The sequence below is a fragment of the Camelina sativa genome, chromosome 13, assembly GCF_030686135.1.
Source record: "Camelina sativa cultivar CO46 ecotype springtype chromosome 13, ASM3068613v1".
In the NCBI taxonomy this organism is placed as follows: domain Eukaryota; kingdom Viridiplantae; phylum Streptophyta; class Magnoliopsida; order Brassicales; family Brassicaceae; genus Camelina; species Camelina sativa.
In genome coordinates, this window is record NC_141892.1 from 26425280 (window position 1) to 26448051 (window position 22772).

The 22772-nt window shown below is 38.7% G+C and overlaps 4 protein-coding genes and 1 pseudogene across 10 annotated transcripts; all 5 read left to right on the forward strand.

The window, feature by feature from the left end:
• Window positions 1-48: 48 nt before the first annotated feature.
• On the forward strand, window positions 49-3057 carry LOC104737722 (digalactosyldiacylglycerol synthase 2, chloroplastic). Of its 2 annotated transcripts, none has more exons than XM_010457968.3 (5): window positions 49-399; window positions 691-1048; window positions 1483-1749; window positions 1919-2268; window positions 2411-3057. In XM_010457968.3, the coding sequence occupies exons 2-5, from the start codon at window positions 752-754 to the stop codon at window positions 2925-2927; spliced, it is 1431 nt and encodes a 476-aa protein (XP_010456270.1). In that variant the 5' UTR covers window positions 49-399; window positions 691-751; the 3' UTR covers window positions 2928-3057. The 2 variants fall into 2 exon arrangements, with proteins under 2 accessions (XP_010456270.1, XP_087338145.1); XM_087482019.1 differs by having other exon boundaries at window positions 97-399; window positions 679-1048.
• A 2549-nt stretch (window positions 3058-5606) lies between these two features.
• LOC104737721 (uncharacterized) lies at window positions 5607-8506 on the forward strand. 2 transcript variants are annotated; one of them, XM_010457965.3, is made up of 8 exons: window positions 5607-6083; window positions 6223-6411; window positions 6490-6689; window positions 6833-6928; window positions 7041-7278; window positions 7371-7556; window positions 7642-7793; window positions 8043-8506. In XM_010457965.3, the coding sequence occupies exons 1-8, from the start codon at window positions 5837-5839 to the stop codon at window positions 8070-8072; spliced, it is 1338 nt and encodes a 445-aa protein (XP_010456267.2). In that variant the 5' UTR covers window positions 5607-5836; the 3' UTR covers window positions 8073-8506. The 2 variants fall into 2 exon arrangements, with proteins under 2 accessions (XP_010456267.2, XP_087338146.1); XM_087482020.1 differs by having other exon boundaries at window positions 5640-6083; window positions 7356-7556.
• A 1175-nt stretch (window positions 8507-9681) lies between these two features.
• LOC147930051 (uncharacterized) lies at window positions 9682-12580 on the forward strand. 4 transcript variants are annotated; one of them, XR_015578395.1, is made up of 9 exons: window positions 9682-9811; window positions 9919-10174; window positions 10290-10478; window positions 10576-10736; window positions 10928-11021; window positions 11135-11372; window positions 11468-11653; window positions 11739-11890; window positions 12168-12580. XR_015578395.1 is itself a non-coding variant. In XM_087482035.1 (8 exons), exons 1-8 carry the CDS (start codon window positions 9928-9930, stop codon window positions 12195-12197), a joined length of 1290 nt encoding a protein of 429 aa, XP_087338161.1. In that variant the 5' UTR covers window positions 9871-9927; the 3' UTR covers window positions 12198-12580. The 4 variants fall into 4 exon arrangements, 1 of the variants encoding a protein (XP_087338161.1); XR_015578396.1 differs by having other exon boundaries at window positions 9698-9774; XR_015578397.1 differs by lacking the exon at window positions 9682-9811 and having other exon boundaries at window positions 9825-10174.
• A 308-nt stretch (window positions 12581-12888) lies between these two features.
• LOC147930052 (uncharacterized) lies at window positions 12889-18267 on the forward strand. Its single transcript, XM_087480034.1, has 4 exons — window positions 12889-13062; window positions 17561-17641; window positions 17734-17868; window positions 18065-18267. Exons 1-4 carry the CDS (start codon window positions 12949-12951, stop codon window positions 18155-18157), a joined length of 423 nt encoding a protein of 140 aa, XP_087336160.1. The 5' UTR covers window positions 12889-12948; the 3' UTR covers window positions 18158-18267.
• Window positions 18268-19626: 1359 nt separating this feature from the next.
• On the forward strand, window positions 19627-22572 carry LOC104737723 (transcription factor MYB3R-2-like; annotated as a pseudogene). The gene is made up of 9 exons (XR_015578398.1): window positions 19627-19899; window positions 19984-20044; window positions 20111-20174; window positions 20265-20371; window positions 20465-20577; window positions 20675-20803; window positions 20926-21212; window positions 21313-21622; window positions 22287-22572. The product of XR_015578398.1 is annotated as a transcription factor MYB3R-2-like (transcript).
• The last annotated feature ends 200 nt before the right edge of the window (window positions 22573-22772 follow it).

The window sequence follows — 22772 nt, forward strand, 5'->3', positions numbered from 1 at the left end:
GCCTAGCCCATGACAATCACCAAGTCCGACGTTTATTATTTGGAGAGTGAAACATGATGATGTTTAAATGTAAAAGAAACGGCAAGTAGTCTAGACACGGCAAGCCGATCTTTGTTCCCAGGTCCTAGGGACTTGGCGGAAAAAAGAATGAGATTGGAGGAGGAGACCAGCCTGGAACTTTTTTTTTTTATGTGTTTAAAGAAAATGGAATGACTTGAGAATCCAACGAACGAAGACACGACGAATACCTTCCGAGAATATTCTCCTCCTCTCACGCAAACCCTAGATTACTGTTTCTTCTCTTTTCTTTCTTTACGTTTGCTTCCGACGACGCGGATCAGATTTTGCCTTTTCTCTCAATCCCCAGAGATTTTTGTTTCTGAGATTGGAATTTATCAGGTACGGTTTCGTTTTCGATTTGATTTCGTGATTCGTCTGATACTTTTTTTTTGTTATTTGTATCTTGATGTGATTTGCTCTTTTTTGACTCTTCGGAATGTTTCTCTTTTTTGGAATTCGTTTTCGGAATCGCTTTAGGCTCTGTAAAAGATTGTTTTGAATTCCACAGTACATTAGAAAACTTTAGTTGAACTAGTTGATGCGATAATCAGATCAACTCAATGATTAGAAGAATCTATTAGTCATCTTGATTAGAAGAATCTAAAATAGTTATGTTAGTTTTGTTTACAGGACATATTGGAGTGCTACAGATTTTTTTTCAGCAGTAGAGCTTTATCTTGATTTATATGATATGACGAAACAACAACAACAGCAGCAGCAACACATTGCGATATTTACCACTGCTAGTATTCCGTGGCTGACGGGAACTGCTGTTAATCCTCTCTTCCGTGCTGCCTACCTTGCAAATGACGGCGACAGACGTGTTACTTTGGTCATTCCGTGGCTGACTGTTAAGCACCAAAAGCTTGTCTACCCAAATAGCATCACTTTCCGTTCCCCATCAGAGCAAGAAGCTTATGTCCGTCATTGGCTTGAGGAAAGACTCTCTTTTCGTTTAGGCTTTGAGATACGTTTCTATCCAGCAAAGGTATGAGTGACTCAGCAGCTTGCCCTTGCTCTCCTAAACAATCTTCTTTTGGATACCAAACATTTACTAATTCGTTTCAAGGAGTTGACTTTTGTTGTTCTGTTCACTTTCTCGTATTATATTGAGTTGGGTTTTTTATTCATCTCTTTCCTGCTTTCCTTATACATGCATCAACAAGCACATTATTTTCGTATCCTTCTCATTTATTACCAATTAGAATACTTCTGACTTTAGAGTTTAGACATGAGGTTTCCATATTCTGCTACGAATATCATTTTTCTCTCTTTTTGCGTGTGAACTAATGGGGCACCCATCAATGCTGATGCTATCTTTCTTAGTTTAGTTTCCATCACGCCTGCTGAGTTTTCTTCAAAATTCTTCGTTTATCAGTAACTTTTTATGAATCCTTAGCTATTCGAATTATATTATTGCAGTTTGCCACGGACAAAAGAAGTATTCTTCCTGTTGGGGATATATCTAATGCCATTCCTGATGAAGAGGCAGACATTGCTGTCCTCGAGGAGCCTGAGCATCTCACATGGTTTCATCATGGGAAAAAATGGAAAACTAAGTTCAACTACGTCATAGGGATCGTACACACAAACTACTTGGAATACGTGAAAAGAGAGAAACAAGGTCGTGTCAAAGCTTTTCTCCTCAAGTACTTAAATAGTTGGGTTGTTGGCATTTACTGCCACAAGGTAAACTTCTTTATAGCCAGGACATGATGGATTGATTGCTAAATTTTGTATATATTGGTATCTTTGTATGATTATCTAATGACTGGATTTGAATCAAGACAGTTAATTGGCCTACGACCAGCCATTATGATGTTAATCAGAACTTTTACTAATGATCTTACTCCTGCAGGTAATCAGATTATCTGCTGCGACTCAAGAATACCCTAATCATGTAGTCTGCAATGTTCATGGTGTAAACCCTAAATTTCTCGAGATTGGGTTGAGAAAACTAGAACAGCAGAAGCTCCAGGAACAGCCCTTCACTAAAGGCGCATACTACATTGGTAAGATGGTCTGGAGCAAAGGGTACAAGGAGCTTCTCAAACTACTTGAGAAACACCAAAAGGAACTCGCTGAGTTAGAGGTTGATTTATACGGTGATGGAGAGGACTCTGAAGAGATCAAAGAAGCAGCCCGGAAACTCGACTTGAAGGTTAATGTTTACCCAGGACGTGATCACGCCGACTCACTATTTCACAAGTAAGTCTCTTGTTTAACAGCCAAATATGCATCATGTCCTTATCTTTATCTAAGTAATGATACCTCAACATCAACTTTCCCCCCTTGCAGTCTATATTGGATTCTGTGTATATAGCTTAAACTTTTACATCTTCCATTTCAGCTATAAAGTGTTTCTTAACCCGAGCACGACAGATGTTGTCTGCACAACAACTGCAGAAGCCTTGGCGATGGGAAAAATCGTAGTGTGCGCAAATCACATATCGAATGAGTTCTTCAAACAGTTTCCCAACTGCAGAGTATATGACGATGGAAACGGTTTTGTTAGAGCCACACTAAAGGCTCTTGGAGAACAACCATCGCAACTAAGTGAGCAGCAGAGGCATGAACTATCATGGGAAGCTGCTACACAACGGTTTATAAAAGCCTCTGATCTGAGTCGGTTATCAAGAGCTGATTCAAACTTATCAAAGAGAAGTGCCTTCGCGTCGTCTTCGATTAGTGTTGGGAAAAACTTGGAGGACATGTCTGCGTATATTCATTTCTTGGCGTCGGGATTCGAAACTTCCAGAAGAGCGTTTGGTGCAATACCTGGAAGCTTGCAGCCTGATGAAGAGTTGTGCAAAGATCTTGGCTTGTCTCCTATGACTCCTTCCCCAAATAGTCTCAAGGAAGATTGACCATTGACTCTTGTCAACATGTAAATCATTGTACTGTATGTGGTTTTTTCCATTCCAGGGGTTTTTTTTGTGTGTATAACATGAAAATTAGATTTGCACATGACTGATTTATATTACCTTCTTTACCAAACACCAGTTCTTTTCTTCGTTGGTTAATACTTCAAGATGTGTAAATGTCAAATGTGGCAGCAAAACTGTATTTGATTGGCTAACATATCTTAAGGGGAGTGTTCAAACTTGTAACGGCTGGTTCCTCTTTTATTTTCCATGACCCTAGGCGGTTTCGAGATTTTAACCAATTTTGTGTTAAACTCAGGCTTTACTATGGGCTTCCAACTCAAAATCAATTGACAATGGATGGAGAGGCCCTAATTTTTTATATATTACTCAAGTCCCTTCACATCTATTAGATGTGGGATCTTTTCTCCACACGCCCCCTCGAGATAATGCCTATAGCTGTTAATCTCGACAGAATCCATTACGTCCCCTCGAGATAATGCTCTATTTTTTTTCCAGCTATCTCGATGGATTTGGGCCTTCCTTTGGGCCATCAATTAATGGGGTGATCGGGCTTCTATCCGGACCGGATTAATTAACGGGTCAGCGTGTGTAGGCTCTGATACTATGTTAGTTAGAAGCCCAAATTAACATGGTATCAGAGCCCAAGGTTAAAATTCTGGTGGATCTAGAAAAGTGGATACAGACATGCCTCTTTTTAACCCGAGTAATGGGGGCCCAAGAAGGGGTTTATTATCGGTCCAAGTGGGATCGGTTCGAAATGAAGTAATCATCTCGAAGAGGCGTGTTAATATATCCAAGTCCCACATCTGAAGTTTGAAGGGACTATCATTAATATATAAAAGGTTAGGGTCAATCTATTATTGTCAATTGGTTTTTAGTAGGAAACCCAAGATAAGCCCGAATTTGACAAGGTATCAGAGCAGGCGATCCTGTCGATCTAAACATTTTCTAAACTTCCGCTGTGATAACTTTGTGATCTTAATGTTCATGAAAGGTGATGACGTTGAAGATGATGGTGACGGAGATGACACGGATGATGGCTGTGAAGCAAAGGATGCTTTGACGTCCACATGATTGTTGCACAATTATTTCTTTATTTTATAAGTTAACGTTTTTGTTTTATTCTTAGTTCTTGGGTTGGTTTAGCACAAGTATTGATGATATTTTTTTTATGTTTTAAGGGTTTGGGTTTTCACAAATAGTTGTTCATTTTTATGGGATTTATTCTTGATTACGGGGGAGTTTGGTTATGGTTTAACCATTAGAGGAGTTGGGAGTTTATTGGAACGCTCATGTTTAGGTAATTATTAGGGGGCATTCTCAAAAATGTCTCTTTTTCCATACCCCTTTTTAAAAATACTCGTTCATGTTGACCATTTTTAAAACTACCCTCTTTATATACAAAATGACCAAATTACCCTTTTTGAGTGACAACAAGAATGTACAGTCATCAAAATCGAAAATATTTTCCCGCCAAAAATAAAAAAAATTCCCGCCAAAAAAAAATTTTTTTCCGCCAAAATCGGAAAATTTTCCCGTCAAAAATTATTTTTTTCCCGCCAAAATCAAAAAAAATTCCCGCCAAAAATATTAAAATATATACCTTATAAAAACATTGTAAACGCTTTTAAAAAGTGTTTAAAAACCTTGTAAACACTTTTAATAACCTTGTAAATGCTTTTAAAAAGCGTTTACAAGGTGTTTAAAAACCTTATAAAAACGTTTACAAGGTTTTTAAAAACATTGTAAAAGCGTTTACAAGGTGTTTAAAAACCTTTTAAAAATCTTTTTAAAAATCATTTGAAAACCTTTTAAAAACCTTGTAAAAGCGTTTACAAGGTGTTTAAAACCTTTTAAAACTCTTTAAAATTTTTTGTAAAACCCGTTACAAGGTGTTTATAAAGCTTTTATAAAGTAGAATTCTTATAAAACCTATTAAAAACCTTGTAAATTTTTTTTGTCGAAATTTTTTATCAAATTTTTTTTGACAAAAATGTTTTTGGCGGGAAATTTTTTTCGAAAATTTTTTGGCGGGAAAATATGTCGGAAATTTTTTTGGCGGGAAAATTTTGTTTTTCTTTTTATTGATTAAAACATTTTTCATTTAAGGGTAAAATAGTCATTAAAAATTAAAAGAGGGCAAAAATAAAAATGGCCAAAAAAGGGGATATTTTTGAAAAGGGGTATCTCAGAAAGGGTATTTTTAACCAATTCTCTATTATTAGTCCGATATGTGGATTGTCCAACAAAGGACAATTGTTTGTGGAGCTGCAAATCCCCATGGGATGCTATTATTCCCTTTTACCAAAACGGAAGACGAGCTAAAGTTCCACCACTCTTTTCAAGATTGAAGTTTTACCCTGAAGATTTTGTTGACATAATTTGTTTGTCCTTGACAAGTGTCCACCACATAAGTGTTATGCTTTGTGGTTGCATAGTTTGCTTTCACATCACATCTTTGTCGTGCGGGGAGTATCAGGGAAGCAAGATGTGTATTTTACGGACTAAGTAATGTGGACCGTAAAATCCATAACTGAAGTGAAGCCCAACCCGAAGAATATTCTAGATCTTGATATTATTTATTGTACAAGCTATTTCCTTATGTTTTTAATAAAATTTACATTATATTGTGTTAGCAATAATATGTCAAAGCTAATCACTATATATATGTATGCCTTAATCTTATGAAACACAACTCAATAAACTATTCTATTTCTATAATATTTAACACTCTGCGTATCTACGGCCGTGTTTCGCTCTCTCTCAGTCGATCTCTCTCAATCGATCTCTCCGATAATTCATATTTATCTGTTGATTTGATGTTCCGTTCTTAGTGATCTGGATCTGCTTCCCCAATACTGAAATTTTGATTTTGTTAGGTTTATTGAATGATGAAGAAGGCTACGGTGAAGGAGGGTAAGACTGTAACATTGGTCTATTGGGACATCAAAGAGATCCCGGTTCCCCCTGGCTTTGATCCACGTCGAGTCCGTCCATGCATTAATGGACTGTTGGAATCTCATGGCTACTCTGGTCCTGTCACCATCTACGCCGTTGGCATACTAACAGACGTCCATGTTGACATCCTTCGAGCTCTCTCTTCCACTGGGATCGTTCTTTATTACACCCCCTTCTGTTAGTATTCTCTCAATCCTCGTACCTTCCTATAGTAATGGATGATAAATAGAATATAGAGAAACAGAGAGAGTTTCAAGTCTTTAGTTTCTTCTGTTTATATATAGAGAGTTTTTTCAATTAGTCTCTTCTGAAACAGGTGGCTCAAAGATCATGTCACTTATGTTTGAGTGGATGCGCACGAGTTCACCTCCAGGTAATATATTGGGCATATGCAATCGGGGTGACTTCCCTTCACCACCTCAAAGTGGATACAACCTCTTTACGCCGTTTTCAGATTCTTCTCCTCACGAAGATGCCATCAGCTGGAGAAACTTGATTCTGACAGGTGTGTGTATTTTGTCCACTGTCACACTGTCGTTGAAATAACCAGCATATCTGTTGCTCTACTTTTATTTCCTAGCAGTGTCAGGGACACTTGAGGAGGATACGTGCAGTGAAACGTATGAATCTACCAGCTGGTTCTGCTCAATATGCCATCCTGACGATGATCTTCCTGGCGAAGGCGAAGTTCATCCTGACGATGATCTTTGTGGCCTAGATCTTCCTGGCGAAGGCTTTGAAACTTTCACCGGCCATCTCTCTTCCCAAGAACATGTACTTAGGGTATAAGCATCCTAGCCAAAACTTTATTTTTGAGTCTAACAACCCCCATGCATTACTTGTTTTCCCTTTTCTCACTTAGTAGCTAGTTTTGTTTGCCTAAATCTGACGCCATTTTATCCTTCTTCCACACTTGATGTGCACAGAGGAGGGAGGGCCTGCCTTTCGAGGATTTTCTACCCTTGCCGAGATTCAGGGACGAGGATGAGAATCCTCCCACCATAGTGAGATGGCAACCAGAGGCAAGTTTTAGTTTGATCTGATAGCGTTGAGATTTCTACATTTTGAACCGGTACGTGTTTGTCTGCTTCAAAACCTCCTACTAATAGTTTTCCTTTTTCTACTTTTATGTAGAAGGCTACTCCGGAGGAGTCTGAGGCTGTTACATCGGTCTTTTGGGACATCAATTTGTTTCCGGTTCCCCCTGGCTTTGATGCTCGTCTGGTCCGTTGGTGCATCAATCGGTTGTTGGAATCTCATGGCTACTCTGCTCCTCCCACCATCTACGCCGTTGGCTTATTAACAAACGTCCATGACGGCATCCTTCAAGCTCTCTCTTCCACTGGAATCACTCTTTATTATGCCCCCCACGGTTATTATTTTCTCATACTTTATGCCTTAATTCCTACGGTATAATGGATGATGAATACACAGTCTCAAGTCTTTTAGTTTCTTCTGAAACAGGTACCTCAGACATCAGGTTGCTTATGTCTCAGTGGATCTCTAAAAATCCACCCCCAACTAATATTTTGGGCATATGCGATCCGAGAGGCTTCCCTCCTCCTTTGAGTGGATACAACATTTTCCGGCCTTTTTCCTACTCTTCCCCTAAACAAGACTCCGTCCTCTGGGGAAGCTCTCTTCTAACAGGTGTGTGTTTGTCCTCTCACATTTTTAGTTGTTGGAATAACTAGTAAACCTGTTGCTGAACTAGCTACTTCCCCACCTTTCCCAGATTCAGGGGCTCTAGAAGAGGATACGTGCAGTGAAACGGATGAATGTGCCAGCTGGTGTTGCTTAATATGCAATCATATTGGTGGCCAAGGCTTTGAAAATTTCACCAGGCATCTCTCTACTCCAAACCATTTACAAAACCTTTCACATGAGGTAATTAAGCATCCGAGCCAAAGTGGACAGACCTTTTTTTGTCTATACGTTGTCACACTGTCTAACAACCTCTTACTACAAGTAGTTTTCCTTTCTCAGTTCTAGTTTTGTTTTACCTAAATCCGACCCATGTTATCTTTTTTCACTAGATGTGCATTTGGTTTTCAAGCAGATGGGCTTTGATTTTTTAACACGTTTTAATCTTTAGAATTCTGGGGCTTTTATTAATTGAAAACTAAAACATCGTAGGGAAGCTCTTCTAATAAACGGAGGACGTGAAAAAGAACTCAAGAAGAAGCAGAAGAAGAGCCACACTCAAGGCTCTTAGGGAACAACCATCGCAACTAACAGAACAACAGAAGCATGAACTATCATGGGAAGCTGCTACATAACAGTTTATGTCTGCGTATATTCATTTCTTGGCGTCGGGATTTGAAACTTCAAGAAGAGCGTTTGGTGCAATACCTGGAAGCTTGCAGCCTGATGAAGAGTTGTGCAGAGATCTTGGCTTGTCTCCTATGACTCCTGCCCCAAATAGTCTTAAGGAAGATTGACCATTGACTCTTGTGAACATGTAAATCATTATGTGTTTTGTTTTTCCTTTTTTTCCTGCCTGGGGATCCCATGTTCAACTTATAATTTAAAAGATTTGGTAGGATTTTATATTATTAAAAAGAAAATGAAATGTGATTCTATGAGATTTTACTGTTAAACTTTGGGTGATTTTAAAATATTTTACACCTCAAATATATATTTTTGTGTTCTTAAAAAAATAACAACGTTTGCATCTTTAAGAGCGTATCAACGTGTATATATTTCTTAGTAGCATAAACAAAATCGAATCAAGATTCTGGTCTGGAGCTATGTCCTCCACCGCAGCAGCAACAACAGTCATAATCGCAGCAACAACAGTCACAATCGGAGCAACCAGGTTCACAACCACAGCAGCAGACGCAACACTCTCCAAACTGCAATCCAACTCTAAAACTAGATGTAAAAACTTACATTTCCAATTGTGCTTGATTTGGAACTTCACATCACCAAGTGTAAACTGAATCTCATCCACACATCGCACCACAGCCTTGATCGACATAAGTGTTTTTCTCAACCATTTCACATACTTAAAGGCTGTCTAATTCACACATGATTCCTCTTTGACGGACTTTATGTGGAATCATAGAATTGTGCTATTTCTCCGTAGAAAGCTCAACGGTTTCCCTATCAACTCCAGTTTTCCTCATTAACTGCAATCTCTTATGTGTCTTTACCAACTCCAGTTTTCCCCTCACACCTTGACAAGCTTTCAGAAGACAAAAGCAATGGAGCATGTTGATCAAACATCACAACTGATTGAAGTAAAAAAAAAAAAATTTGCACTTTATCTTTAGTATTAGACAGCTCGTTTTTTATATAGAAATATTTCAAAAATTCTACCTTAAAGTATGATTTTATTAGTCATACTTTACAACTTAAAAAAACAAAACAAGTCTCCTAGAATCATTCAAAGTAGTATTTTTAAAAAAAAGTTGTGATGTATTGAATAACCATAGATTTCAAGTAAGTTTTCTAAATGATTGATTGAATAACAAGAGATTGTAAATTATTTAAGTGATTTTACATAAATTTCAAGTTAAATAACATACGATTTTTTTTTTAGAAAAATTAAAAATCATTAACTGAAATGATTTTAAGAATACTCTAAAATTTTCTAAAATATCAAGTTTAATAGTCCCTCTACATGGCTGATTTTACCCTTCTTTTGCCTGACACTACAAGTTTTTCTTTTTCTTTTTTTGGTGCAGTAGTGTAACCCCCTTAAAAAAGAAAAACATTTTCCAAAACTGTGATTTGATTGGCTATATATGCCTATGATAAAACGGTGACGCGCGTGTCTTCAGGGCAGTGTTCAAACTTGTAACTGCTCGTTCCATGACGCTAGGCGATTTCGAGATTCAACCATCTCTGCGTATCTCAGCCTCAGGTTGAAATACCAAATACGTATCTTTTTTGTTTTTTTGGTAAAACAAATACGTGTCTATCTGTTGTTTTGATACGTCTCTATCTGTTGTTTTGATATTCCGTTCTTAGCGATCTAATCTGCTTCCCCAATATTGATTTTTTTTAGGTTTATTGAATGATGAAGAAGGCTACGGGGAAGGAGGTTAATGCTGTAACATTGGTCTACTGGGACATCAAGGAGTATCCGGTTCCCCCTGGCTTTGATCCACGTCGGGTCCGTCCATGCATTAATGGACTGTTGGAATCTCATGGCTACTCTGGTCCTGTCACCATCTACGCCGTTGGCATACTAACAGACGTCCATGTTGACATCCTTCAAGCTCTCTCTTCCTCTGGGATCATTCTTTATTACTCCCCCTACAGTTAGTATTCTCTCAATCCTCATACCTTCCTAAGATGGGATGTTTCAAGTAGTCTTTTAGTTTTTTTCTCTGTTTTTATATATAGAGAGTTTCTTCAAAAGACTTTCTGAAACAGGTTCCTCAGCCATCATGTCACTTATGGATGAGTGGATGGATGAGAATTCACCTCCAGCTAATATGTTGGGCATATGCTTTCCCAATGCCTTCCCTTCACCACTTGAAAGTGGATACAACCTATTCAGGCCGTTTTCATTTACTTCTCCTGAAGAAGACGCCATCACCTGGATTAACTTAATTCTTACAGGTGTGTGTATTTTGTCCACTCTCACAGTTGTTGTTGAAATAATTAACTAGGCATATCTATTTCTGTAATAGCTCTCTACTTTTATTATTTCCCGCAGTGTCAGTGACACTTGAGGAGGATAAATGCAGTGAAACGGATCAATCTGCTATCTGGTTCTGCTCAATATGCCAAGATATTTATGGCGATGGTAAAGATCTTCGTGGCCAAGGCTTTGATACTTTCACCAGTCATCTCTCTTCCGAAGTACATATAGTTACGGTAATTAAGATAAAACGAGTCAATGCTTTTTTTTTTTCCTTTGCAATAACTATTTTTGAGTCACACAACCCCATGCATTGTCTACTTAATTGTTTTCCCTTTTCTCACTTGTAGTTTTGTTTGCCTAAATCTGACGCCATTTTATCCTTCTTCCACACTGGATGTGCATTTGTTTTTGTTTTCAAACACAGGACGGAGTACCTGCCTGTCGAGGATTTTCTACCCTTGCCGAGATTCAGGGACGAGGATGAGAATCCTCCCACCATAGTGAAATGGCAACCAGAGGCAAGTTTTAATATGATCTGATAGAGTTGAGATTTCTACGTTTTGAACCCGTACGTGTTTGTCTGCTTCAAAACCTCCTTCCAATAGTTTTCCTTTTTTTCACTTTTGTGTAGAAGGCTACTCCGGAGGAGGCTGAGGCTGTAACATCGGTCTTTTGGGACATCAATTTGTTTCCGGTTCCCCCTGGCTTTGATGCTCGTCTGGTCCGTTCGTGCATCAATCGGTTGTTGGAATCTCATGGCTACTCTGCTCCTCCCACCATCTACACCGTTGGCTTATTAACAAGCGTCCAAGATGGCATCCTTCAAGCTCTCTCTTCCACTGAAATCACTCTTTATTATGCCCCCCACGGTTTATATCTTCTCATCCTTTATGCCTTAATTCCTACAGTATAATAATGGATGATGAATACACAGTCTCAAGTCTTTTAGTTTCTTCTGAAACAGGTACCTCAGATATCAGGTTGCTTATGTCTCAGTGGATCTCTAAGAATCCACCCCCAGCTAATATTTTGGGCATATGCGATCCGAGAGGCTTCCCTCTACCTTTGAGTGGATACAACCTTTTCCGGCCTTTTTCCTACTGTTCCCCTAAACAAGACTCCGTCCTCTGGGGAAGCTCTCTTCTGGCAGGTGTGTGTTTGTCCTCTCACAGTTTTAGTTGTTGAGATAACTAGCAAACCTGTTGCTGAACTATCTACTTCCCCACCTTTCCCAGATTCAGGAGCTCTTGAAGAGGATACGAGTAGTAAAACGGGTGAATGTGCCAGCTGGTGTTGCTTAATATGCAATCATATTGGTGGCCAAGGCTTTGAAAGTTTTACCAGGCATCTCTCTACTCCAAACCATTCACAAAACCTTTCACATGAGGTAATTAAGCATACAAGCCAAACTAGACAGACTTTTGTGTTAATACGTTGTCATTGTCTAACTATTTTTTAGTCGAATACAACCTCTTACTACAAGTAGTTTTCCTTTCTCAGTTGTAGTTTTGTTTTGCCCTGGATCTGACCCATGTCATCTTTTTCCATTGGACGAGCATTTGGTTTTCAAGCAGATGGGCTTTGAGTTTTTAGCATCAGACAACGTTCTGATTTTTAATCTTTTGAATTCTGGTGCTTTTATTAATCAAATTTAAACGTTGTAGGGAAGCTCTTCTAAGAAACGGAGGACATGAAGAAGAAGAAGAAGAAGAAGTGTGTTTGCGTCATCTTCGATTAGTGTGGGAAAAAACTTGAGGATATTGTCTGCCTATATATATTCATTTCCTGGCGTCTGGATTTGAAACTTCAAGAAGAGCGTTTGGTGCAATACCTGGAAGCTTGCAGCCTGATGAAGAGTTGTGCAGAGATCTTGCCTTGTCTCCTAAGACTCCTTCCCCAAATACTCTCAAGGAAGATTGACCATTGACTCTTGTCAACATGCATGTAAATAATGATGAGTTTTCCTAACACTAGTTTTTTTTTCTTTGGTACTTAAAAGATGTTAATCTTCGAAAACAAAACTTTTTCCAATGTCAAAATATGGTAAAAAAAAAACTGTATTTGATTGGCTGTGACAAAACGGTGACGTATCTTGAGGTCAGTGTTCGATATTGTAACGGCTGGTTCCCAATCCATGAATTAGAAAAAGAAACCCTAATTTTTGAATTTTAGTCTCTATCCAATTGCTCTCTTTATAAGGAAATACGAAAATCTGTTCAAAGTTTGCTTGTGGAATCATTCCAAATAGGAAGCCCAACAAAAGAAACGTCGAAACCCAAGTAGCCGAAAACATATCTCAAAGCTATGCGGAACAGAACACGTGGAGTTTCTAGCCTCACTGAGAGTCTGAGACAACACTTTTTGTTAAACTCTTATCTTGTCCAAACCAAAGGATGTTAATTTCTTAGGCGACATTTTTCAATTAGTTCGAGCGTTACAACAGATATGGCTACGAGTACCAGATCCACCACAAACAAAGAGGCTAAGAAAACTATCATCTTGCCTGACTTGTGGGTCACTCACCACCAAGTCAATAGTAGCGGTCGAGCTATCAATCCGGTATGCACATAATCCTCTCACTTCCCTCTGTATTTATTACGACTATATATATATGTTGTCATGTGATGTTTTCTTATGCATTTACTTATCCGGTCATGGCATTTATGCCCTATGATGTTTGATTTGATTTGTTATTTTGATTCACAATGCTCTCTAAGAAGAGATGAATCAGTCTCATCATCACGTGTTTGTAACACAATACCTCTACGTGGTATTGCATCATTTTTTTTATGTGAACAATGACTACAAGAACAATGGAGAGACCATTTTGGAGAGTCAAAGTTATTACAACAGACTTTACAACATCTTCCAACAATTGATAGAATCTAAAGACACGCGCCCCACGCGCTTCTCTCTAACTCTCCCAAGGCGATAACGCGATCCCTTTCATTCTCCCTTCACCTTCGCCGATCTCGGCGTCGGCTCCCTCCGGCCATCATGGCCAAAAAGAAAAAGAAAAAGAAACCCAAACACCCACCTCCTCGCGGTCACCCCACTGGTGCTGCTTCGTCCTCTTCTAACAAAGCCTCACCCTCGCCGCCTGCTATTTCGATATCAGCTGGTAGTCCGCCCCTGCCAAATGACTCCGGGATGTTACCTGAGGCTCCTAAGGCCTTGGCTGACAAAATCAATATTGATGCATGCCATCTTGCTATCCCTGCGGTTGTGGCGGCGGAATATGAAAACCCTAATTTTAAAGCCCCAGCTATTGTTCCCAATTCCTTGGCGCAGCTACCTTGTGACTCGGTAGAAGGTACTGTCGGGGACATTATAACCCCTCCTTTTCCCGCAATGGCAAATTCTGATATTCCCCACAAAGCCGATGATAATACCAAGACCCCGGACGCCCCTTGGAGGAACCTGGTTGCTGGATCTACGATTAAACTTGAAAAGAAGGGAACCCCTTTCACCCTCGACTCTGGCGAGGCTTGTGTAACCATCCCCAACTCTGTGATTGAAAAGAACAAAAAGGCGTGGGACAGCTTCATATTAGGCCAGTTCTATGAAGATCCTCCTTCACGGGGCGCCATCCAGGCGATTGTTAATGGGATCTGGAGCCGGCAACGGAAAGACATCACAATGTCGAAGATGGAAGGTAACTCTTTCCTATTCAGAGTTCCTTGCCCGAATGCTAGGAGAAGAATCCTCAGTCAATGCCTCTGGCAAATAGATGGGCAATCCATGTTTGTAGCCAAATGGTCTCCCGAGGTCCAAACTTTGAAACCAGAACTCTCCATGGTCCCAGTGTGGTTGGAGTTTGTCGGTGTCCCACTTCAGTTTTTCAACCGGGAAGGACTGGAACATATTGCAGGATTGGTGGGCCATCCAGTCTGTCTTCATCCGCACACTGAAAACCTAATCAATGTAGAGGTTGCGAAGGTGTACACCGTCATCGATCCACGGAAACCACTTCCAGAGGCGGTTAATGCGAGATTTGAGTCCGGCTTAATCAAGCGCATACAAGTCTCTAGCCCCTGGCTGCCGTCACTCTGTAGTCACGGGTTACTGAGTTCCGCCCTATCTCCTGCTGTAACACCCTCTACAAGATTGTTTCAAAAATCTTGGCCAATAGGTTAAAGCAAGTTCTCCCGGATATGATCTCCAATGCTCAATCCGCATTCATTCCGGGACGACTTCTGGTGGAAAATGTGTTGTTGGCTACTGAGCTTGTTCAAGGGTAAAACCTCAAGAGCATTTCTTCGAGAGGTATGCTCAAAATTGACCTCACCAAGGCTTTTGACTCGGTTCATTGGGAATACATCATTGACATCCTCAAGGTAATGGAATTCCCTTGCCACTTCATATCTTTGATTGAGCAGTGCATAACAACAACAAGCTTCTCAGCTTGTGTAAATGGGGAATTGTGTGGTCTATTTCGAGGTGCCAAAGGCTTGAGGCAGGGGGATCCCCTCTCGCCATATTTGTTTGTTTTGGCAATGGAAGGGCTCTCGCAACTCTTGAAGAGGAGCTACGTCTCAGGCTCCATCGGCTATCATCCTACTGCTCAAAACCCAGAAGTCACCCATCTAGCATTTGCAGATGACATAATGGTGTTTTTCGATGGTCAGGCGAACTCTCTCACCAATATCGCAGCAGTTCTCCAGGAATTCTCTCAGTTGTCTGGTCTAACAATGAACACGAGCAAGACTGACCTATACTTGGCTGGCGTGAACCAAATTGAAACTAATCAGATGGCTTCTATTGGCTTCAACGTAGGTTCACTGCCAGTCAGATACCTTGGTTTACCTCTAATGCACCGGAAGCTTCGACTGGCAGAATACAGACCTCTCCTTGACAGCTTCTCGAAACGTCTCTCCTCATGGACCTCTCGTGCTTTATCCTACGCAAGTAGACTTCAACTAATATCATCTGTGATTTATGGAACTATCAACTTTTGGATGTCAGCTTTCATTCTGCCAAAGGGCTGCATCAAGAAACTTGAAAGCCTATGCACGAATTTCCTCTGGTCTGGTGATGCTAGCAAACGAGGTTCTGCTAAGGTAGCTTGGAGGCACCTCTGTCTCCCTAAGGAGGAGGGGGGTTGGGGTTACGATGTCTGTCTCAATGGAACAAAACGCTATGCCTTAAGCTCATATGGAGACTATTCACTGCCGGCGACTCATTGTGGGCTCTCTGGATTCGTAACAACAAAATTAAAGACGGGAGTTTTTGGGGTCTTGAGGGAAGCCAACGCACAGGGACTTGGGCATCCATGCTCAACCTCCGGCACATTGCACGAAATTTCCTACTGCCTCATCTGGGTAACGGGTACCAAATCAGCTTCTGGTACGATAACTGGACCCCTTTCGGTCCACTTATTGATTTTTTTGGCAGAACAGGACCTTCCCAAACAGGTATCCCCTTGGACGCAAAAGTTGCTCAGGCTGCCTCTCCCACGGGCTGGTCTCTCAGACCCGCAAGATCACCTCAAGTAGAGGCTTTTCAAATTTACTTGACCACCGTAACCTCTCCTTCTCTCACATCAGCCCAAGACTTTTTCACCTGAAGGATAGGCGCAGAGGATCTTTTGACCTTCTCCTCCTCCAAAACGTGGGAAGTGATGCGGCCTCGAGCTATCAATCAGCACTGGACCAAGCAGGTGTGGTTTAAAGGTGCGATTCCATGACATGCTTTCATCTCCTGGCTAATCCACCTCGACCGACTTCCCACTAGATCGTGGTTGGTGACTTGGGGACTTCAAGTTGATCCCAACTGCTGTCTATGTGGCTTGACTCATGAAACACGCGACCATGTCTTCCTACGATGTGCTGTTAGTGAGGATCTATGGATGATGATAACACGACGGCTTGGATATAGGCCCTTTTCTTTCCACACATGGGATGCATTCTCAGCCTGGTTGGACCTCAAGGACAAGACTACACCAAGACACTTACGCCGACTCACAGCACAAGCCACCCTCTATGCCATCTGGTTCGAGGGAAACAACAGGTACCACAACAGCATCTCCGCAGACGCAAGGACCATTTTCAAGGGGTTGGATCGACAAATCAGGGACACCATCTTAGCTAAGTAGAAGAGGAAAAACTTCAAAGACCTTCTTCTCGTTTGGCTTAAGTATGCCTAGGACTTCCGTTATTTTTTTCGCTACTATCCTTTCTTGTTTTTTATTTTTTTGGGACAAGGGATGATTTTGATAAACGGATATTGTAGCTTCAGTAAAATTTATGTTTAATGAAATTCACAGTTTTGAAAAAAAAAAAAAAAAAAAAAAACAATGACTACAAGGTTACGGATCTAAAATTAAAGCTAAAACGTATGATTTATGCTAAGATGCATGAGTATATATGTACATGTATATTGTGAGTTTTGTAACATTTTGGAATTCGTAAGATTTATTATTCAATTCAATTAGAAGAATCAAAGCTGCTTATATATTTTGATTTCGTATTTATATATATTCACTTCTGTGACCATTTGCTACTAAGAAAACCATTAAACTAATGAATAGAGAGAATCCTGATTTTGAGTTAATTATTCGTGTGCATCATTGGTTACCCTTTTCATGGACTTTTGATGCAATCCATATATATTAATGTACTTGCTAAACTTTGAAGTAGAGAGTTAGAGGTCTTTTGCTGTTAAAACCCTTCTATTGAGGCTAATTAAAGGGGTTCGTGTTTTTTATTATTATACTGACATGGCTCATATACCTGATGGCTAGTACTGAGTTAAGTGAAGCTCTTAATTAAGTCTTAATGTATCATGCTTTGAGATGTTAGTACAGTTCATTGAAGAGATACCAGCAAAGGCATATACAAGATGACGTTGCTTTGAATTAAGTTGGATTCGTGTTGATGACTAGCTATTAGATTCTTATTTATCATTCAAACTATTTTAACAGAAACATCGAAGTATCTAACTTTAGATTCTTGTACACAAACTGTTATCGTTCATCTTTGATTCTTTGTGCCGTCTTTGTCAAATTTATGGTTTCAAACTAAAATCTCTTACCTTTTGAGTTTCCGTTTATCTACAGTACTATTTGAATGTAAGAACAAGACAAAAGTTTTACTCGAAAACATCATTCTACAGACACTTCCGTAAAATGGCGGATCAGGTACGTAAAAACATACACTAAACCTTCTTTCTCATTGGTTGATGAACTTATTCATGTATATAAATAAATTACTTTTTCAATACATCTACAAGTCACATGATTACGTGAAGAACGAAGTCTGGCTCAACAGAGAAACAGCCGAGGAAGAGAAGTTGCAAGTGTGTTCAAGGTGCAAAGAGATTGGACATAACTGCGTTACTTGCCCTTATCCAATCATCCACAAGATTGTAAGTCATGTCTTTCTCCCATCACACACTTCATATTCTCAATGTTCTACTTATTGTCAATTTATATTTATAGTTCAATTGGGAGAAATATCATGCACCCCCAGATGAAGCTGGTGGTGTGCATTTGACATTTATATATATATATATATATATATATATATATATATATATAATAAGAATATCTTATGCATTGCAGAACCCTTATGCGGGAATAAGGATTCGTAGGTGCAGTAGATGCCACTACCTTGGCCACAACGTCCGTACTTGTCGTCGAGCCGTCCAGAACTAGTTGTTTTCAACAAACACTTCAGAGTTCAGAGAACTGTTTTTGTTTGTGTTTGTTTAGCCAATAAAAATGCTCAGTTTTTACTAATAGAATTTCTTAACTTATTAAATAAATTTCAAATATCCCTTATCTTATTTTGATAATTTAAATTGATTTAATGGATAAGAGATACTTTAGGGATTTACTGTGTGTTAATGTTTACAACTTTACATACTCTTACTTTTAGTCTTTGTTCATTTGGGGGTATGTTTTCCCGATGGTTTAACTTGTATTCTCTGGAGGATTTCAATAATAAGAGAAAGTACTCTAAAAGATCTGAGTAATTGGTAATTTCTTAGACGCCAAGGAGAACAACCGTCAACAACTGAAAAATTGGTGAAGATCATAGACAAGAATGTGCGTAACCGTTTAAGCACACTAGCAGATGGAGGAGATTCACGCATCCAACTATGGTTTGCGGCAAGACTCAACTCAAGCTGATTTGTTTTCAAGTTTTTAAAAACAGTTTTGTATTAACAATGTAACAAAGTTTATTTTTCTTTTAAATATAATTTAACATTAGATTCAAAAAATTTTTTTTGGTAATTTCTTCAAAAACCCTTAAAAACTATCTAAAATTTCAATAAAACTCAAATGAAAGTTCATTATTGAATAAACAAAAGTTAGGAACAAAGAGATCTTTTCTTCAAATGTGGTCACCATTAACTATTATTGGGAAAGCTTGGACTAAAAAGTTTCATCATTAAATTGGATGAACTATTGGAGAAGCATTAGAAATCTAATTTTCGCCATTGGTATGTATGCATATTTTGAAGATCCAAATTATGATTTCTTTACAAATATAATGTTTATTCCCATATCAGGAAAAATCACATGCTTGTTCGAGGGAGATAATTGTGGCTCCATTTTAGAATGGAAAAAAAAAATTGATCAGTTGTCTTCAACGTGTAAAGTAAAGTATGCATAACGATTGCACTACTTGTCTCTAATATTTCTTTTTAGACTTCTCATTATTTTTTTATTAACTTTTTAAGCTCAGAATGTAAATTTTTAATTTTCCGTTGTGATAATTCAGTTTAGATTTACTTTTACCAGAGAGATATTTTTGAATATTTTGGGAATCTATTCCGTTTGATCTAAATAGTATTAATTTGTTGTTGAAAATATAAATTTGATTTTTAAAAAGAAAAGAAAAAAACCATAAAAATCGATACATTAAGGTAAGAAAAGAGTATAACTGATTTGCCGTTAAAAAAAATAATAAGGTAAGAAAAAGAGTATTGAAAAAAAAATGAGTAAAAAAAGATTATTGGAAGGAAAAAAAAAAGGATCGGTTATTATTTTACGAAATGAAAAGATATAAAGAGAGAGAAGAAAAAGGGGAAAAAAAAGATTTGGGTAGCCGTTACGGAACGGAAGGACGACAAATCCTAAAAGAGTCTCTCCTCTTTCTACGATTTTGATTCTTCTTTGTGATATCTTCACAGTTTCATTTCCTTTCTCCTGTTGAATCTCTCTCTGTTCCTGTTATAGTTTTTTTAGTTAAGATATGTAGTTGTACACTCATCATATCGTTTTCTTCCATATTTTTCTCGTTATTTCGTGTGTCGTTTGATTAGGGTTTTACAAAATTGTTGAGGAACTATGACGACAGAATCTAATGATTTGAATCGATCAGAATCCGAGTCTGATATCAGTGCCGCCACCCAAGTTACTCCTACCCTTGCAATTGACTTTTCTCTAGGGTATATGTTTTAATTTTGTTCGTTTTTGAATTGTATAATATACTGTGGCTACTTAATTATGATGGATTTCTTTTGTGGTAAAAGATGCAAAAGAGTGAGTGGTCCTACGAGAAGATCAACTAAAGGAGGATGGACTTCTGAAGAGGTATGTAGCTCTTTTGCAAGTGTTCATGTTTTTGTGTGATTGAATTATTCTTTCCATCATCTACAGGACGAACTTTTGACGAATGCTGTGCAGATGTACAAAGGGCGGCATACCAGCTGGAAAAATATTGGTAATTGATATATACATTTTTTGAATGGTTTGGGCATCATCACTGTTATACTCTAAAAACAAAATTGTAACTCTTGGTCTCTTTGTTTAGTTGAGCTTGTTCCTGGATTGAAGGACAAGAGGAGCGAAGTCCAGTGTCAGCACCGTTGGCTAAAGGTTCTTGATCCAAACCTCTACAAAGGACATTGGACAAAAGATGTAATTTTTGGTTTCCCTTATTGATATATGCTAGCTATACCTACGTTGTTTCATTAGTACTAAGTGGTCATATCTCTTGCTGTATATAAACAGGAAGATGACCTCTTAAGTAAATTGGTTAAGGATCATATGAAGAATGATAGGCCTCAATGGTCGAAAATTTCAAAGCAACTCTCTGGTCGCATCGGCAAGCAATGTCGTGAAAGGTCTTTTATATTGTTTTTCTTTTCGCATTTGGTTTCCATGCATCACATTTTTTCCCATAAAGCTGGTTATATTAATTTTTTTTGTTATGTATTTTAGGTGGCATAATCATTTGAATCCGACTATTATAAAAACTGCGTGGACTAGAGAAGAGGAACTCATTCTCGTTCAATCACAAAGAGAACACAGCAATAAGTGGGCATAGATTGCCAAGCTCCTGCCCGGAAGGTTTGTCATGATTATAACTTAGAATAATACTGATCAACCTTGTCAGGTTTTAGATGAAGAGATAGTGAGGCTGGTTTGCTTTTTTAGTTCTCTCTAAAATCTTTGGTCATGGAAACTCACAGGACGGAGAACAATATTAAGAACCACTGGAATTGCTCAGTTAAGAAGAGACTGGAGCAGTTTCCTAGTAACCTCTCCTCTGGTTCTAGACCTTCTTGTTTTGAATACAACTTTTTTAATCAAAAAACATTACAAATCGAGGAAGCTGCAGTAAAGAGTCCTCTAAAGGATTCCTTGGAGTTAACATTAGGACCCACGAATTGGAGGAGTACTCCTTCCTCCACAAGCTCTCTTAGAGGAGATGAATCAATCTCATCATCAGTAGAATCTGACTGGTCAAGCCTCAATGGTAAGGGTGAAATATGTATATATATATGATTGGACACCTTTCACAGTTTGATCATCACATGTTAACAAGTTGTACTATATTTATGTAAACGAAGTTTCAGAGAGTACTCAAGAAACTCCACAGAGCAGCAACGATAATGAGTGCATACAAGAAGTGAAGGAGATCAAAAAGAGACTGAGAATGGCTGCGAGTACTTTCAACACACCCTCCATTATCTCCAAAAGAAGCTCACCAGCTTTGAAACGGCACAGACAAAACGAGCTGAACACGCCGTTTCAAATAGATGGTGGAAGTCACATGTCAAGTGAGGAAGAACACTCAACTTCTCCTTTCTCCAAGTACAGACTTGCGAAACGTAACACTTGCTCTGGCTCAAAACCCTTGGAGAGGCGTTTAGATTTTGACTTCATGTGAGATATATGTTGCTTTTTATTATAAAAAAAATTTCTTTTTAGCTTTGGTAGTAAGAATTATCAAGTTTAATAATAACTCATTAAACTTTCATTTTAATTCTGTTTCCGATATTAAAATTAGGAAGACAGAAGGAAGCTTCTCCTCTTCTATGAACGTAATTTCTCATCACCTTCCTAGTTTCCTAATCTTCACTTAAAAACAATAAAGTAAAATGTAAATAAAAAAGCCCTTTATAAATAAAGACCCCTATATATATGTTACATAGATAAATACAAGTTACTCGTGAAGAAAAGAAAAGAAAAAAAACCATAATATCACAATGAGTCGTAAAATACAAATCACAGGAATATCGGCGGAGGATCTCGTCTACAATAGAAGACCGGTGAAAAAGAACGCCGTCGTTGCTTTCGGCATGGCAGGGAACTATTGGAAACATCCGATGAGAACGAGTGTGGACGAGACCGGTGGGGATTATCCGATGTGGGAGGACAAACTAGAGACGGAGTTTCCATCGGGGAAAGAATTACCGACGGTCATGTACGTGGAGGTTTCGTGCCGGAGTTCAGGGGAGGATAAGCGCGTGGGAACGGCACGTGTTCCGGTTAAGGATTTTACGGGAGAGTATGCGCCTGAAGGTTTTTTGCACTGTCTGAGTTATAGACTGTGGGACGATTATGGGAAACGTAACGGGATCGTCAATTTCTCTGTGAGGATCGTTCCCAAAAAATCAGATCTTAAATCCGGTCTTCGTCCCTTTTGGTTACGTTAATTGGTGTATGTGTAAGGTTTAATAATAGATGATTTTATTCTTTCACTTTTATTAGCAAATCAAAAACCCTTACTGCTTGGTTTTGTTATGGTTTTTTTTCTTTCTTTTCGGTACATTTGTTTAAAATAGATTGAATCGAGATATGACAATGGTTATGTTATTTTAAGGCTTGCATTCGTACGATCTCATGTTATGTTGTGTATGTTTCAAAAGACACGCCAATCTTTTCATCAAGAGGTCATTAAAACGGCTTTTAAGTACCAATTTAAGTGCTTATATTATTAACCAATGGTTAAGGGGTTAATAATATAAGCACTTACATTGTTCCTTCACAGATGGTTGCTTAGAACACACACGTAATGAAGTCTCTGTGTTGA